The sequence below is a fragment of the Oryzias melastigma genome, linkage group LG21 (genome assembly GCF_002922805.2).
Source record: "Oryzias melastigma strain HK-1 linkage group LG21, ASM292280v2, whole genome shotgun sequence".
Classification (NCBI taxonomy): Eukaryota; Metazoa; Chordata; class Actinopteri; order Beloniformes; family Adrianichthyidae; genus Oryzias; species Oryzias melastigma.
The window spans coordinates 24,955,398-24,972,851 of record NC_050532.1 but is presented as its reverse complement, the minus strand read 5'-3'; the positions used below and the strand labels follow the sequence as shown (position 1 = coordinate 24,972,851).

The 17,454-nt window shown below is 40.6% G+C and overlaps 1 protein-coding gene across 3 annotated transcripts in view; it reads right to left on the bottom strand.

The window, feature by feature from the left end:
• The window catches only part of kalrna (kalirin RhoGEF kinase a), a 122,298-nt gene that overhangs the window by 58,981 nt on the left and 45,863 nt on the right, over positions 1–17,454 (bottom strand). For all 3 annotated transcript variants that reach the window (XM_024286764.2, XM_024286765.2, XM_024286766.2), the window contains exons 14-32: positions 16,412–16,534; positions 13,603–13,794; positions 13,354–13,523; positions 12,141–12,315; positions 11,776–12,028; positions 9,804–9,970; positions 7,904–8,023; positions 7,099–7,167; positions 5,259–5,408; positions 5,041–5,190; positions 4,850–4,964; positions 4,633–4,748; positions 3,499–3,621; positions 3,237–3,419; positions 2,267–2,388; positions 2,025–2,091; positions 1,847–1,956; positions 664–733; positions 495–584 (exon numbers count right to left, since the gene is read on the bottom strand). In XM_024286764.2, the coding sequence (XP_024142532.1) occupies positions 495–584; positions 664–733; positions 1,847–1,956; positions 2,025–2,091; positions 2,267–2,388; positions 3,237–3,419; positions 3,499–3,621; positions 4,633–4,748; positions 4,850–4,964; positions 5,041–5,190; positions 5,259–5,408; positions 7,099–7,167; positions 7,904–8,023; positions 9,804–9,970; positions 11,776–12,028; positions 12,141–12,315; positions 13,354–13,523; positions 13,603–13,794; positions 16,412–16,534 (2,565 nt within the window). The remainder of the gene's footprint in view (positions 1–494; positions 585–663; positions 734–1,846; positions 1,957–2,024; positions 2,092–2,266; positions 2,389–3,236; positions 3,420–3,498; positions 3,622–4,632; positions 4,749–4,849; positions 4,965–5,040; positions 5,191–5,258; positions 5,409–7,098; positions 7,168–7,903; positions 8,024–9,803; positions 9,971–11,775; positions 12,029–12,140; positions 12,316–13,353; positions 13,524–13,602; positions 13,795–16,411; positions 16,535–17,454) is intronic.

The following is a 17,454-nucleotide window of genomic DNA, read 5'->3' as shown; positions in this document are numbered from 1 at the left end:
CCAGACAAAACATATTATCCAATCCAGAAACTTTTTTTCAGAAAAATCAGATTTTCTAATCCACAAATTTTTGATAAACACACCAGAGTATATAACCCAGTACATTTAGAAAAACAGATTAGATCAATCTAATAAAGAAATTTCAGACAGACAGATCAGATTATTTAATACAGAAACTATTATAAACAGAGAAGATTATCTATTCCAGAAACTTTTCTCAGACAGATCGGATTATTTAATCCAGAAACACCAGTCAGATAGATCAGATTATCTAATCCAGAAACATCAGCCAGACAGATCAGATTATTTAATCCAGAAACATCAGTCAGATTAGATTAATCAAGAAACTTTAGACGGACAAGTCAGATTATCTAATCAAGAAAGATAAATCAGACAGATTAGATTAATCCAGAAACTTTAGTCAAACAGATCAGATTATCTAATCCCCAAACTTTAGTCACTTTTGCTTTCCTAGAGTTGAATTTCGGACTCACGTCGAAGAAGGCGCCGGCGTGTTCCAGGATGAGCTGGCTGGAGTCCGGCTTGTTCTTGCAGTAATCCACATAGATGTGGAATTTATCCGCCTGTAAAGCAGGAGAGAGGAGGTCGCGTTGAGACGTCAGGCGAGAGTCTGGAAGGGAGTCTTCTCCACTGAGGACTTACCCAGGTGACGAAGCAGTGACCCACGTCCTCTGGAAGCTGCTCGTAGTTCACCAGCTCCTTCAGGAAGATACTGGAACACAAACCAACACATTTCTCCACGTTTTCAAACAGAACGTTCTTATCTGTGGATAGAACGTCATAAAAATCTTCATTCATCTGAAACTCAACAGATCCTGAACAAGTCAGAGGAACAGAAACGGTCCATAAAGTCCTGGAGGGACGACGGGAGGGATCGGGGAGGGGGCGGGTCCATCAGGGATAAACTCAAGTTTATCACACAAGGAGCCAAAATCCAAAACACACCTTAAGATGCTATCTTAAGTTAACAGCTAGCATGTATCTGAACAAATAGCTAAACCTCAAAATTGCCTGAAAAACTGAAAAAAAACTAAATTAGCCAAAACAGCCAAGGTTTAAATATTAGCTTAATTCAAAAACAGCCGTAAACCCTTTTTTAAATTAGCCAAAACAGCTAGCATGTAGCTAAAATATGAACTAAACTCAAAAATAGCCTTAAAAACCCAATAAATGCCAAAATATTCCAAAAAGCTAGCAAAATACCACTTTTTAAAACTCTAAAACCGTAACTTTTTACCATAATTATACATAATAAAAAGCAGGAATATTATTCCAGAATAAATCAACTTAAACCTTAAATAACTTTCAATATTTTACTATCCATAACAATATATTTTGTCAAAATTACACAAGTTAGAAATAAGCGCAAGTCAACATCGGGCCATTAATAACAATAAAACAAAATTACTCAGAGGGCCGGATCCGGCCCCTGGGCCTTGACGTGGTATAAAGGATATTCACATTTTGACTCAGAAAATCCTCAACACTGGAAAATAATATCAAATATCTTTCTGACAACAAGACAAAAAAAACAAAATTATCCTGATTAACTTTTCCTAAATCCACCAAAAACTACAATTCCCAGAGCCCCGCCCCCTCACATTTGGAGAAGCCCAAATGTCCTCTGTAGAAAACAAATAGAGGACTTTCAGTAGAATAGGTGATATTTAGGTTTAGAAATTTCCTTAGCCTTCTCGGGCCTCCTAAATCTTAAATCAAACTTTCATTGGATTTGATGAAAAATCAACAGAAGAAACCAGAGGAGGAAGAAAGCTCCTCCTCCTCCTTCTCCTCCTCCTCCTCTGGTTTCTGGCTCCTCACTGACTTGTTGTGGAAGTCGAAGATCTTCTGCATGTTCCCGAACACGATCTGCTCCTTGTTGGCGATGCCTGGAGGAATCTCCTCGCCGCCGGAGGTCATCTCACACAGGTAGGTCTGTCAGAAAGAGAGGCGGGGCTTAGCGTGTGCGGGACAGCAGCGGGACAGAGACGGGGTCTCCTCACCTCCAAACACTCCTGCAGGTCTCTGACGTAAGCCTTCTCCGTCTGCAAAAGCTCCGCCATGATGAACCTGCAAAGTTAACACACAAACTCATTTGGTTCCTCATTGTGAATGTTTTAGGTTTCATCTATAAAATATGCACAAAATAACGTTTTTCAAGGTTTTCTAAGAACTATCCTTAGTTTAATTTGACTTTTTTCAATGATTAAACTCTCATTTTGTATTTTGCTTCCTGCGTCCTCACTCTTTCTTCCGGGCGGACTTCCTCTTCTCCTCGTTGACCTCGTGGTTGGGGTCGCGCAGTTTGACCTCGGGGTCGTCTGTCAGGCTGGCAGGCATGATCTCCAGCTCCAAATCTTTATTGTCCTGTGAGGAGGAGCAGAAGATTTCCCAACCACAGAGTATAAGTCAGTTTGAGTTTTTGATGAAACTGACAAACAAAACTCAACTACAGTGAAGAAAATACAGAAAAAATGAGACAAACTGTGGAGAAATGCTAAAATAGATACTAAAAACAAAAACAAAAATACTAAATTACATTTATATTACGTCCTCTTAAGATATTTTCAATAAAATGTGTCCATTTGATGATAATAAAGAACACTAAACTGCAACATTCCAACATTTTTACCAAAAAAATATTTTAAAAAAATCGTTTTTGCTTAAATCACTTAAAGCTGCAACAGTTTTAAAAAAACTTTAAGCCTGAACAGTTCAGAGGAATAATAAAGAACTTCATTATTCAGAGTTAAAATGAAAATTATTCTAAATTAAAGGTAAAATTTAAACCAAGATGCTGAAGTGTTCCAAAGTGGCTCAGAAAATGTCAAAAAAGACAAATTTAATTCAAATAAATTACTTAAAGTGAATGAAATGAAATAAAATGAAAATAAATAAAAAATAAACTGAATTAAATTAAATTAATACAAAATAAAATAAAATAAAATAAAATAAAATTAAATTAAATTAAATTAAATTGTCGCCTTTTGCTTTTAATATCTGAAAATCAAGTTTGAACTTTTAAGGTTAAGTGTGTTTAAAATAATATGAATTAAATTATAATTTAAGGATCCTTTGATTTTGTTCTTTTCTTGCTGTTCCCTGAAACAGAAGTTGAGCTGAAGCTCAGTAAATATCCTGAAAAACCTTCAGAATAAAACGTGGTTCTTTTATTTTGAAGAGTCGCTCCGTCTCTGTGAAGGAGGCGTTCTAACCTCCGAGCTGACTCCCAGACTCCTCTCCAGGCTCTCCTGGTATTTGGCCATCCGGAGCGAGAAGTCGCGGTAGCGGCGGTCCACCGTGCTGACCCAGCGCTTCAGCTCCGACACGTGGGCGTGGCCTTTCTCCACCAGGTTGTCCGCCAGCTGGATCAGCAGCTTCACCTTCTCCTTGGTTTGCTAGGAGACAGTCGGAGTGTGACTCACAGACACGCAGAGACGCTGTCGCACAGCCGGCCTTCACGCCGCCGCTGCTCACCTTTGCAGAAAGTCTGAAGTGATGATAGTCGCTGAGGAGCTGCTGCGTCTCCTCACTGCTGTCTCCTGGGGAGGTGTGAGTGGCCAGGTAGACCTCACCTGTCTCCTGGATCCAATCCAACGCCTGAAAACCGACAGAGTCACACTGAGGTTTGATCACACACAAAAACAAATATGCAATCTCACACTAATGAACACATACGCAGAAGCACAAGTATGCACGTGCACACACATACGTACACAACATGAGGATTTACACGCACACACAGGCAGAAACACACCTGCCAACACCTATGAAAGTGCAACACACATGCATGAACACACATGTATGCACCAGCACACATGCATATTCCCACACACGTAGACGTGCAAAACTCACACATAAATACACACAGCCGCATGTATACATACACACACATGTAAGCGCACACACATCTATGCACACACAAATACTGTATGAACAAAAAGAAAAGGGTTCACACGCACGCATATGTGTGTGCACACTCGTGCAGAAACAAACATGCATGTACACAAACGGGTAGGCAACATACACATACATGCATAGACACACTCTTACATATGCACACACACAAACGTGCACACACGAATCCATGAACTCACATGGATGTACAAAAACACAAGGTTTTACACAAATTCACATTTGCGCACACACACGTGCAACACACAAGTACATGCACGTACCTATGCAAGTACAACACACATGCATGAACTCACTCACATGCATGCACACACACGCATGTAGACCCACATGTATACACACAGACGTGCAACAAAAAAACATACATATGTACACACACGCGCATGTATACAAACACATAGGTTTATACATACACACATAAATATCCACACACGAAAATATGCACACCCCTGCGTGCATGTACACAAATGTACCCATGGACGCACACAGATCTACACAAACGCACATTTGCACACACACACACACCCCCATATGTACAGAAACACACCAGCACATGAATGCAACTATGCAAGTGCAACATGCATGAACACACACAAACTCACACACACAAAAAACACAAGGAATTGTTTAAACACACATGAACATGCACAAACATATGCATCCTGTGCACGCACCCACACATGCACACACCCCCACCTGTTTGGCGCTGCGCTCAAAGACCAGGTACTGCTGACACTGGTCCAGTCTTCGTTTCTTCAGGGTCCAGAAGTGCAGAACTCGGTTTTCTCTCTGCAGCAGCTCGTTCAGAATAGCTGCACGAGAACAAGACAGGAATGAGAAGTTTTGGTCCAGAAAGCTTCAAAACTCTGACAGTTTACTGTTAGGCGTGTGGATGAAGGCTGCTGGCGCTCACCTTTGACCTGCTGCTCGGGCCCCCTGGTGTGTCCGGCAGCTCCCGGCGTGCTGACGTTGTTCCTGTGGATGTACTTCAGGAACACCTCTGCGTTCCTGCGGGCCAGCGTGCACGCCTGAAACACCAACACAGCCGCTGAGCTCGCACCAGCATCTCATCTGAGACTGGACCTACTCCGGATCATCCCTGACCTTCAGAAAAGCTTCTTTCTGCTCCAAATGTTTGCTGATCAGAGGCAGCAGGTGTTCGCTGTCGGCCGAACTGCCCAGCTTCTCATGAGTGCCGCACCAGTCTTCGTCGCGGCGATACTCCTGCTCCAGGCTCTCCAGGACGCTGCAGACCTGCAGGAAGACTCCACTGAGTCCCGGCGCTGCAGCACAGATGTGAGGACTCCCTGTTTGACTCGTACCTGCTCGGATGTTTTGTAGAAGGCCACAGAGGCGTTGACCAGCTTCAAGCGGTCCTCCATCTTCAGCATCAGCTGCTGCCAGTGGACCGCCACCTTCTCTGCGCAGCCGCGGATCGCTTCTGGATCGTAGTGTCCGGCTTGGAGCATCATCTGAGAGCGGGACCGAAGACGAGATCAGAAATACCAAATAATGTCAGAGGAAGGCCAGACAGTCAGGTGGACCTCATTAATACACAATCTTCAAATTCTTCATCCAATCATCATTTTTTTTTTCTCAATTTTATGTGTTATTCAATAAATTGTGTAAAGGCTCAAAATAAAAAAGAACCAACATTATAACATTTTTGAGCCTATAAGTTACAGAAGCTAAAAACTGATAAAATAAATAAATGATAACCACTGCAGTAAACACCTCTCTGAAAAGAATAAATGATCAATCAGACAAAGTGTGACTGATAAATGGTTAATTCATTAAAAATCCCAATTATGCTGCATGCAAAAGTGAAAATGCTTTAAAAACAGGTTGAAATGTAATAATGAAGGCTTAAGACAGCAGTAAAAAAACTGTCAAATGTGGTTTGTATTCATGAATTGTACGCTAGAAATAGTCAACTTTATAATAAATGTAAACTATTTCCAGAGAAACACAATTCAAGAGCAGCAAATGTTAATTTTAACAATACAAAATGTCTACATTTTAAATGCACAAAAAAATCTAAAGAAAGCACAAAAGAAAGTAAATAAATTAAATGTATCACAATAAATAAACTATTTATATGTCATTTCTAAAAGCTAAATTTGGTAAAAGTACAGGAGAATTGACCCAAAGCAAAATTAGCTAAAAAATGCTATATACTATAAGATGCTCATGACAAGAAAATGTTTGAAAAACAAAGAAAACTAAATAAAAAAGAAAAATGAGTTAAACAATATCAAGAAACTACAGCAGAAAAGTAAATGTCAAGTTTTTGCTTAAATAACGTAAACAAAAAAAATTCTGGTTACTATCTGGTGCGTAGGAGTTACTATCTTGTACGCAGCAGATGATAATTTGTGCGCACCAGAAAGTAACTTGTGGCACCAGATAGTAACTCATACGCATCAGATAGTAACTCGTACGCATCAGATAGTAACTTGTGCGCACCAGATAGTAACTTGTGCGCACCAGATAGTAACTCGTACGCACCAGATAGTAACTTGCATGGACCAGATAGTAACTCGTGGCACCAGATAGTAACTCGTGCGCACCAGATAGTAACTTGTGGCACCAGATAGTAACTCATACGCATCAGATAGTAACTCGTACACATCAGATAGTAACTTGTGCGCACCAGAGAGTAACTTGTGCGCACCAGATAGTAACTCGTGGCACCAGATAGTAACTTGTGCGCACCAGATGGTAACTTCTACGCACCAGAGAGTAACTTGTGCGCACCAGAGAGTAACTTGTGCGCACCAGATAGTAACTCGTGGCACCAGATAGTAACTCGTACGCATCAGATAGTAACTCGTACGCATCAGACAGTAACTCGTACGCACCAGATAGTAAGTCATGCGCACCAGATAGTAACTTGTGCACACCAGATAGTAACTTGTGCGCACCACATAGTAACTTGTACGCATTAGACTGTAACATGTGCGCACCTGATGGTAACTGTTGTGCACAAAATAGTAACTCGTGCACACCAGATAGTATCTCGTCTACACCAGATAGTAACTCATGCACACTGGATAGTAACTCGTAAACAAATGTTTACTAACCTCCATAAGAAGGCAAACTAACTATCAGCTTAACCAATTTAATGCTTAAATCTTAGATAATGAAGGTGTTGGAGTTTACCTCAGCTTTTTGTTGGACCTGCAGAGCGCTCTGGTGAGTCTTCTGGAGGGAGTTGGCGTGAAAGAGAGACTGAAGAAAAGAAGAAATACTGTTTAACACCAAACAGATGGATGTATTTTCTATTAAAATGTTTGAGAAATAAAAAAAAAACAAAAAAAAAATGCTTGTCATCTTAACTTCTATGCTTTGTTTTTAACTCATCTGGATTTTATCGTCTCAAATGATCTCAGGTTTCCATTCTTATTTCCTGTCTGTTTGAAGACGTATTTATCTGAGAGATTCTGGTTGGTTGACGTAGACGACGGCTCTTCCACTCAGACCATGGTCCGTTGTGGAGTGCCACAGGGCTCTGAACTCGCCCCCCTTGGTTTTACTTTATGGATGCTTTCATTAGATCTCATTACTGTGCTGCATAGCATGAATTTCCTCCTATGCTGATGACATTAAACTTATCTAAGAAACCAGAACAACCAAACTCAGACTCTCCTCCTTCACTCTCACCGCTGCCTGAGTCTGAATCCGCTCACATCTGGGTTTGTTCTCTGGATTTAATAAACTCTGTGTGCACGTTTGTGTGTTTCAAAGCTCGGTTACAGGCAAAAACCAGAGCACGGCTGCTGTGCTTCAAGTGATGCACGTGCACGACTCCGAGTGAAGGCTACAGAACCACAGCCAGAATCTGGTTAGAACTGGATCAATAGGGACACACACAAACACTCGCCTGAGGGAGTCAGGCTGGAAACACACTGGAATCCTTCATATTTAAGTACAGTGAGCCTGGTGTGTGTGTGTGTGTGTTAGTCACCTCAATCGCCATCTGGAACTGTTCGTGTTCCCTCTGCAGCTGCTCGGCCTCCGACAGCGAGCTGGCGTTCACCATGCTGGCGTTCAGCATGGACTCGCCGTTTCGGATCCAACTGAGCACCTATGGAGAGCAGCTGAGGTTCAGCAGCAGGTCTGAGGCCCTTTGGAGGCCTCTTTAGGATCACAGTGGAGCAAGGTTTGATGGGAAAGGTTTGAAACCCGATTTCTATCAGGCTTTGCATCAAATGAGACGTTTTTGAGGAGTTTTTCTGAGACCTTTTCCTGTCAGGTTCAGTTTTCCTCCCAATAAACCTGCTTACTATCACAGCAACTTTCAAATGTCCTAAAACAAATGCTGGATACTCTGTACCATTGAATTTTCTTCAATACTTGGGTTTCACAACAGATTTAAGATGCTCTAGTTGATGCTTAGAGCTTTTTAACCCTTTGAAACTCTGGCTACTTTTGATTTTACATCTGTATTTTCAATTTGACAGACCACTTGCTTGCTTATTTGGTATTATTGTAATCAGCATAACCTCACCTACGTGAGACTACCTTTATTTTGTCATTTTTTTCATGTCATATTCACACACAAGACATACACTTCTTCAAAAACAGAAAAAAAGGAATTCATTTTTCTGTGGAAACCTCGAAAATATTTAACAAACTGTTTTTACAACATAGAATGAAAGTTGTAGGAGTCATTTAATGAAAACAATAAGAATGAAAACTGTACACAAACTAATTGACATGTTTTTGAATAAAAATAGTATTATTTTAGGTCTCACAGCTCCATGATGTGATCTTTCTTATGTGGCTGTACTTCAGAGGTAGCTTTGCAAAAAAACAAAAACTTCTTTCTTAAGATTGTTCTTTCTTTCTTTTTGTGTTTGTGGAAAACAATAAAACAAAGTTGTTTTTTTTTTTGTCGAAGTTAGATCCAGCTGTAATTCAGGTGTTCTGCTCAGCTGGAATCTGCCCAGGTGGAGGCGTGTCTATCTTCTCTGAGCTGCTCGTCTCTTTTGCGGTAAACCGCTGAGTTTCCAGAATTGGTGGTTCTAGAAAATTCATCCAAAAATAAAATAATGATCAGTTTCCTCGTTGTTGGATTTTGGATGGCAGACGGCTCCGTTAGGCTCCGCCCACCACAGCAGGTCCTCTGCTCCGCCGTCTGATTGACGTTCATTTACACCTTATTTAATAAAATAAAAATCGCTTTTGTTCAAAAACTACAAATAAATGCCAGATTCTTTCTTTAATTCAATAAAATGTCTATCACAGAATATTCAAATAAGTTTATTTTTAGGACAATAAGTTAAAGTTAAAGTATAAGTGTAAGTTTGAGTTTAATTTTAAATGTAAGTTTAAGTTTATAAAATCTACTGAACACAAAAATATTAGTTTGTATGAATTTGACATGCGTTTGAATGGATTCTGATGGATTCGTATTAACTGTCAAAACTTGTAGCAAATTCCGAACCACTTCCTGAATCAGTCATGTGATCCAGCCGGGTGGCGAGGCTTCGGACGTCATCGTTTTCAGCTCCTCGCTTAAAGAAGCAAGATTTGGCGCATGACTCAAAGCCGCAATACGGAACGTTACATTTTAGCAAAGAAACTTTTGCGTCATTTTTGCGTTTGGTTGAAAGGTTGAATGAATCTCCAGAACATTCCATGTTTGTGTCATTAGCATGGTGCCATGAAGCTCATTCATTATTCAGCGGTCTCCATCTGCAGCAGCAGTTTGTTTCTGCACACAGCATGCTCTCCCTGCAGGTGAACCACGTCCGCCGTCATCTTCCTGTTTTCATCGGTCAAACCACTGAATTTGCTTTATTTTAATACAAAAATCTGTAAATGTTGAGTATTTATTTTCTCAGGATTCTCACGACCCGTACCTGTTTGACTTCGGCCTGCAGGTGGCGCAGCTGCAGGCTCTGCTCCAGCCGTGTGTGCGTGTGCTGAGCGCTTTGCTCCACCTCCTGCTGCTTTTCATGGAGGAACTCCAGCAGCTCCTGAACCTGAGAGGCCAGGTCCACATCCTTCTCCCCCGTCAGCTCGATGCCTGAAGAAAGCACAGCGTGAAGGAATGACGTTGCGCCGTCTGAACCAGCCTCAGAGTCTGTCCTCTCGCTCCACACTGAACCAAAGGTTTACAGATGCTTCTGTCTGTTTGTAATCAAAGCAAAAGCAATTCAAGCAATTCAATCTTTCTCAGGTTCCTCATAGCTCGTTTTCTGAGCCACTTCCAAGTGGGAACTGGTCAAATACACACAATCAAAAATGTGGCATGCAAAAAATGTGTTTAAATTGACTGTATTAAGTTGTGATATTCAGAGCACAGCAAAGAAAAATAGTTAGTTACTGTTAAAATGACAATAAATGTAGGTAGATACAAAATGAGTCAGTCGGATCTTTAGAATATACTAACGTCAAACAAGGACAGTTGAAAACTAGTTAAAATATATATTAATGGTCAACCAAGACACTAAAACACTGCTAAAAAAATCAAAAAAGTGAGTTAGTCATGTTTGTAAAAAGTAATGCTCGTGCCAAACAACTAACTAAAATATATTTATTCATGGGATGAGTACTACTTAAAGTAAGTAGTTACGTAAGTAATCAAGTAGTTAGTTAGTTAGTTAGTTTTGTAAGTAGTGAGTGACTGAGTGACTTAGTTAGTTGGTAAGTAAATAGTTAACTTGTTTATTAGTTATGTAGTAAGTTAGGTAAGTAAATAGTTTTGTGAGTGAGTGAGTCATTAAAGTTGGTAAGTAAGTAGTTAGTTTATTTGGTAAAATAAGTAGTTAATTACTTGATAAGTAGTTAGTTAAGCAAGTAAGTAAGTAGTTAGTTAAGTAAGTGTTTGGTTGATTATGTTATTAAAAAGTAATGCTAATACCAAATAAACTAAGTAGTTAGCTAATTAAGTACGTAAATACTTAGTTAAATATGTAGTTAGTTAAGTAAGTGGTTGGTTAATTGGTTGATTGGTTGTTCATGTTATTAAAAAGTAATGGTAATACCAAATAATGACAAACTAACTAAAATATACATTGAAGGCAAAGAGAAATTCTAAAAATGCAAACAGTTCAACCGATGCTACATTGGCGTACGACGGCAAATTACTGCAAAAAAAATTCCAGATACAATGTTTGTTCATTAATTAAAAGTAATGCTACTGTCAAACAAGGACGGATGATAACTAGCTAACATAGATTTTGATGGCAAAGCGAAATGATTAAATGTCAGTTGTTTATCTTGTGTTAATTTTTTTAAGCGTATACATTACTATGTAGTTACTGGTAATTAGGTACATATATTTAGTTAGAGATACACGTGTAAAAAGTACAACTAATCAATAAAGGAAAACTGAAAATTAGCTACAACTGACAGCACAAACACAAATTCCAGTGGATTCGGAAGCTAAGAAAAGCTAAACAAAATCTCTAAATGTTTAATTAAAAATTAGCTTATTGCATGATTGATTATTGATTTTGATTAACATGCTAACATTACTAAATGTAAATGTTAATGCAGACGATGTGAAACCCAGTTTTTTTTGGCTCCACAGAGCAGGTCTGTCTGCAGGTTTGTAATTTAGCCAAAAACGTTGGACTCTGCCGCTGCTTCAGTGGAGAGGCTGCAGCTGGGAATTCAGCCGGTCAACAAGGACGCACTTGAACCTCCAAATTGCCTGAAAGCTAATGAGTTCTTGAGGGCTGTGAGAAGAGCAGCTTCAGAAGTGGATGCTTTCAGCAGCACATCGCTCGGGTTTAGCAGCGTTTTTCCTTTCAGTCATAACACTGAAGGGTTTTTTCCCAAACCCTGAAGGGTTAATGGAAACAGCCTTTCATTATTCATGTGTACCTGAGGCCTGGACCTCCATGATGTACTGGTGCAGGTCCTGACCCTGCTGCATCACTTCATAGATCATGTTGTTAACGGCTGCTTTCCTCTCTGCGTGGCGTTTCAGTCGCTGCTCGGCGAGGCTGATGTCCTCTGCGCTGCCAGTGGAGGCGCCGCCGCTGCCGCCGCTGCTGCCACTTCCTCCGCCAGAGCGACTGGCATCATTCAGCTGACGAGTCAGATCCTCATTCCAGGCATCCAACTCTGCTGTGACCTGACCGAACAAAGAAAACGCACAACAAACACTGAACTTGAACGCCTCCACGTCTAAACCAGGCTGGTGATGCGTTCAAGTGCACCAAACCAAGAGCTTCTCCTCCTCTGACCTCGATGGTGTACTGCTCAAAGATGCGTAGCTGCAGGAAAATATCCAGCTTGATTTTGCGTTCGTGGAACAGCTCCTCCATCTGGCCCTGGGCCTCGTCCAGCTGCTGCAGCACCCCCTGGATGTGAGCGATGGAACTGCAGTGTGGCGTCTTGTTGGTGGTGATGGCGGCGTCTCTGCAAAAATGATCAAACGTCTTTTAGAACAACTTTTCTCAGCAATATTTGTTTGATAAAAACTTTGTTATTAATGGTATTAATAAAACTAAAACTGTGGTTAAATACAACTAGTTTACTAAAATTCAAATCCACTCAATTAATAGATGGACTGATTTTTTCAAGCAAAAAGAAAAATTTCTGTTGATTTTCAAAGTAAAACTCACAGTTTTGTTAATCAAAGTTTTGCCTCAATTCAGCTTAGTTGAAAATTATGTAAAAACTGTTTTAAATACCCAAACAAAATTGGTTTTAAATTACGAAAAACACATCGCAGTGTTAAAATGGAATTGTGAATTTGAAAGTAAGTTTAATAGATTCAGTTATCAGGAATTATGCACGCACAAATCAGGAATTATGCACGCACAAATCAGGAATTATGCACGCACAAATCAAGAATAATGCACGCACAAATCAAGAATAATGCACGCACAAATCAAGAATAATGCACGCACAAATCAGGAATTATGCACGCACAAATCAAGAATAATGCACGCACAAATCAGGAATTATGCACGCACAAATCAAGAATAATGCACGCACAAATCAAGAATTATGCACGCACAAATCAAGAATAATGCACGCACAAATCAGGAATTATGCACGCACAAATCAGGAATTATGCACGCACAAATCAGGAATTATGCACGCACAAATCCAAAGTTGCGCACAAATCAAGAATTACCCACGCACTAATCTAAAGTTACGCACAAATCCGAAGTTATGCACAAATTCGATGTTACGCATCAATCAAGAATTACGTACGCAAATCCAAATTTACAAACACAAATCTGAAGATATACACAAATCAGGAATTAGGAACGCACAAATCACAATACACAAATCTAGAATTGGCACGAATAGAATTCTTGGTAAACATCACTGTCACAAACTGAGCTGCTACATGAACCGGCTCAGACGTCTCCAGCAGGACTATAAGCAGGAATCTCTTCACAGATCTCGCCTCAAACCTCTACTCTGCTGATGAAGGAGGCTTACCTGAGCTGCTGCATAAGCTCCTCCCCTTCTTTGATCACGTTGAGCGTGGCCTCCAGCGTGGCGGTCTGCTGCTGCTGAAACTGCTGGATCAGAGCCTGAACCGACTCCACCGAGTCGCAGCTCACGTCGTCCAGCAGCTGCTTCTGCAGCTCCTCCATCCACGACCACAGCTGGACAAGAACGCGGAGCGTCATCAGAACACACCGGACCACCGTCCGTTCACATATGTGTCACAAAGCCGCCGCCCACCTCTTTGGTGTGGGTGTGGAAGGAGACGGACATGTCCAGCAGCAGCTTCCGGTGCTCCACCCGCCGCACAAAGTCCTGGATCCGGACCTCCAGGTGTCTGGCTGCTTTGTAGATTTCCTCCGGGTCGCATTCTCCGGTCTGGGCCAGCTGCTCCGCCGCCTCCAGCAGCTTGTCTGCGTTGGTGTAGGTGTTCTAAGAGGGGAAGGTAGAACCTTCATCATTTTTAATAACATCTAATGAGAACATTTGGATGGACAGCAAATCTCCAAATTCAGGCTGGATTACTTCCTTCAATCCAGAGACTGATCAGCATCATAACAGCAGATTAATTTTTTGTTGGGATTCTAGGTTTAAGTTTAATCAATTTTTTTTTGTCTCACCATGTTCAGGCCTAATCTTCCATTAATTAATCAACTTTATTCAAGTGTCTGGTTTTCAGTTCTTCATTGTCACGCTCTGTTTTGTTGTGCCCATGGTTTCTTCATGTTTAAGTTTATTTAGTAAATGTTTAAGTTATTTGCCACCAAGTCTTGTCTCCTGCGTCTGGGTTCTTCACCACCACCTTGACATTTTTATCAGTAAGATTGAGTTCATACAATAATAACAGGTAATATAGTCATGGTTTGGGCCTTTCTGTAAGGGATGGATGAAGGGACAGATGGATGGATGGATGGATGGATGAAGGGACAGATGGACGGACAGATGGACGGATGGATGGATGGATGGATGAAGGGACAGATGGACGGACAGAGGGACGGATGGATGGATGGATGGATGAAGGGACAGATGGACGGACAGATGGACGGACAGATGGACGAAGGGACAGATGGATGGATGGATGGATGACGGACAGATGGATGGATTAAAGGACGGACAGATGGACGGACAGATGAAGGGACAGATGGATGGATGGATGGATGGATGATGGATGGATGGATGGATGGACGGACGGACAGATGGATGGACAGATGGATGAAATGACAGACAAACGGACGGATGGACGGACAGATGAAAGAACAAAGGGATGGATGGATGGACTAAGGGACAGACGGACGGATGTATGGGCAAAAAGTTGGATGGATAAAGGGACAGATGGACGGACAGATGGATGAAATGACAAAAAAACGGATGGATGGACGGACGGATGGATGGATGGATGGATGAAAGGACGGATTGATGGAATAATTCATCATAAACGTTATTTTCTAAATCTTTGACATTTTCCTCTGAACGTCTTCAGGGCAGAACTCAAACACCAAAGACTTCCTGCCGGATCAAATATAAACCGTTAAAAGTCAACCTTTCCTACAAACACGGCGTGTAATCCTGTGTGAACATTAATGCTGTCAGAAGTCAGGAGGAGGAGCTAACTGGATTAGTGAGCGTCTACTCTGGTGAATATGAGATAATCTGGAATAAGCTCTTTAGGACAGAACGAGGGGGAGGAAGGAACAGAGTTTGATAAATTTCTTCTTCAGAAAAAAAAACAACATTTGACTGACAGTTTAGTTGTTTCACACATTAGAGGATTTGTCAGAATCCTTTCTATAATAAACGAGGGATAATTATGATTGGCTGCATGTCTGGGGAGGTTTAGACTGAAGATTATGACAGAGATGACAGGAGTCCAGGACATCCCTGCATCTTTAGAGAAGAATTTCTATCATTTACAGTCAGAAACTCCAAAGATAGGATCAATAATGAACATCTAACGGGTGGATTTGGATCAATTTGATTCACGAAGCATAGTTGTGCCCAAATTCAGAGATTAAAAAACATGTGGTTCCCTATAACAATCCAACAATCCAAACATGAAAATTAAAAAAAAAAACAGGAAATATGCTAATAAGATACAGCAGAGCAGCCCAGTCCTGATTGATCGACCAATCAGAACACGGACACCTGAGTCAGCAGCGAGGAGAACAGAGAGAACTGGAAATGTAAAGCGTGACGCACAAGACCATCATTTAGCAAAAAGACCAAATAACTGGTGTGGGGGTGGGATCTTCCCCATGATCTGCCCCGAATTGTTTGCAAATTCGCTCTAAGGAAATCCGCCTGTTTTCAGTTTGATCTGTTCAGTCTGAGAACATCCTCGAAAATCCAGAACATTTACTCGAGTACTTTGTGCAGCTTTAACCGACAGCTGGTCCATGAGCATAAATGTGATTTTAACAATCTCAGTTTGTAAGTCAAATACTGAGAATAATCAGATTTTTAAATGGTTTAGGTTGATTAGATTCTGCCTCGGATCAATCTAGTGATTTATATTGCTAGATAATATATTAATAATATTAGAGTTCAGAAATCAAGTCAGAAATCGATTTTGTCTTTTTATTTCCAAAACATAAACCCTTAAAAACTTTGGCAATTAAACCTTTTTAAACTGTTGACAAACATATAGCAAAAAAGGCATCTGTGTGAGTGTGTTTGTTTGTTTGTGTGTTTGTTTGTGTGCTGCAGCAGCAGGACTTTCATCATTTCTGTCTAAAGTCTCTGATCAGTTTGAGTTTTTCAGCGTGTTTCTTGGCCCCGCCCCTCTCCTCCTTGCTGAGCTTCAGCAGTGAAACATCTGCAGATCTATCAAGAAAACCTCCTGACCATATATGGTCGCGCTTCTGCAGGTCTTCACGCTTCCTGCCGCCGTTCAAGAGGATAATCAGACCGATTGTTAACAGATGTTTGTAACTCTAGTAAAATAAACAAACGATTTTCTTTCATCTTTAAGACTGCGATGAGTTATTTTCTCCTTTCAGTAAATCACCACAAAAGCAGAAAAACGCAGATTCACCTGGAGGGACAGACTCACCTGAGCGACGTCTTCGAAGTCGTCGTGTCTTTTCTGCAGAGCTCGAGCGCGGTGAAGGGATTTCCCCACCCCGGTGTGTTTGCTGAGGAAGGCCTCGCCGTGGTTCTCGATCCAGTCCATCACCTGGATGAAGAGGGACACACCTGGATCAGGTAGAGTCTGGGACTCTCAGAAAAAGGAAACACTTTCATCTGAATAAAAAGATGTTTCAGCGAGGCAGGGAGATGTTCAAAAAAAAATAAGCCCGATAAAACTCAGAACGGTTTATTTTTTTACTTAAATTTACTGTCATGTCCAACTAAACTTGACCTCAAACTGACACAAAAGTCTTTGTTTGAAACCAGCAAAACATTCACTTAAAACCGATGAGGACAGCTGCCGTTTTCATCCTCGTTCTTTAGTAAAACTGTTTCCATGGCAACAACAAAATAATCTTTTTTTTTTTTTCATGTGCAGAACTAAAAACCTGAGATTAAAAAACAAAGAAAACTCCTTTGAGCCAAAATCAAACACAGCGGGGCCGCTACTCTTAATAATTTATACTTTCATTGATCTATGCTGACGATACCAATCTCTACACTTCAAATGTTCTTAATAAAACATCAAACTCTGACCTTCAGATTTATTCCGAGTGGTTCATATCAAATGAGGTATCCCTAAATATAAACAAATAAAGCTTTGTACTGTTTGCTGGAGGTAAAAATATATATCAATATAACAAAAACATGCTTTCTGGGTGTATGGATTGATGAACAACTAGAACATTGAATATTTATTAGGAAAATAACTAAGAACAAAGGAATTATTTCTAAAATACATATCAGAAATGTGGTTAACCTTGTAATATAGGCTGATTTATCCTTACTTACTTGTTTGGGGGTTTACCTAAACAACTCAAACAAAATCCTTCTTTTACAAAAACAAAACAGGAATATACTTGAACACTCAAAACCAGCCTTTACACAGTGGTCAAAGTGGTCACTGGAATCAGCGTTAATGAAGGCAGTGGAGACGACATGTTCAGAGTTAACGTGCAACCGGAC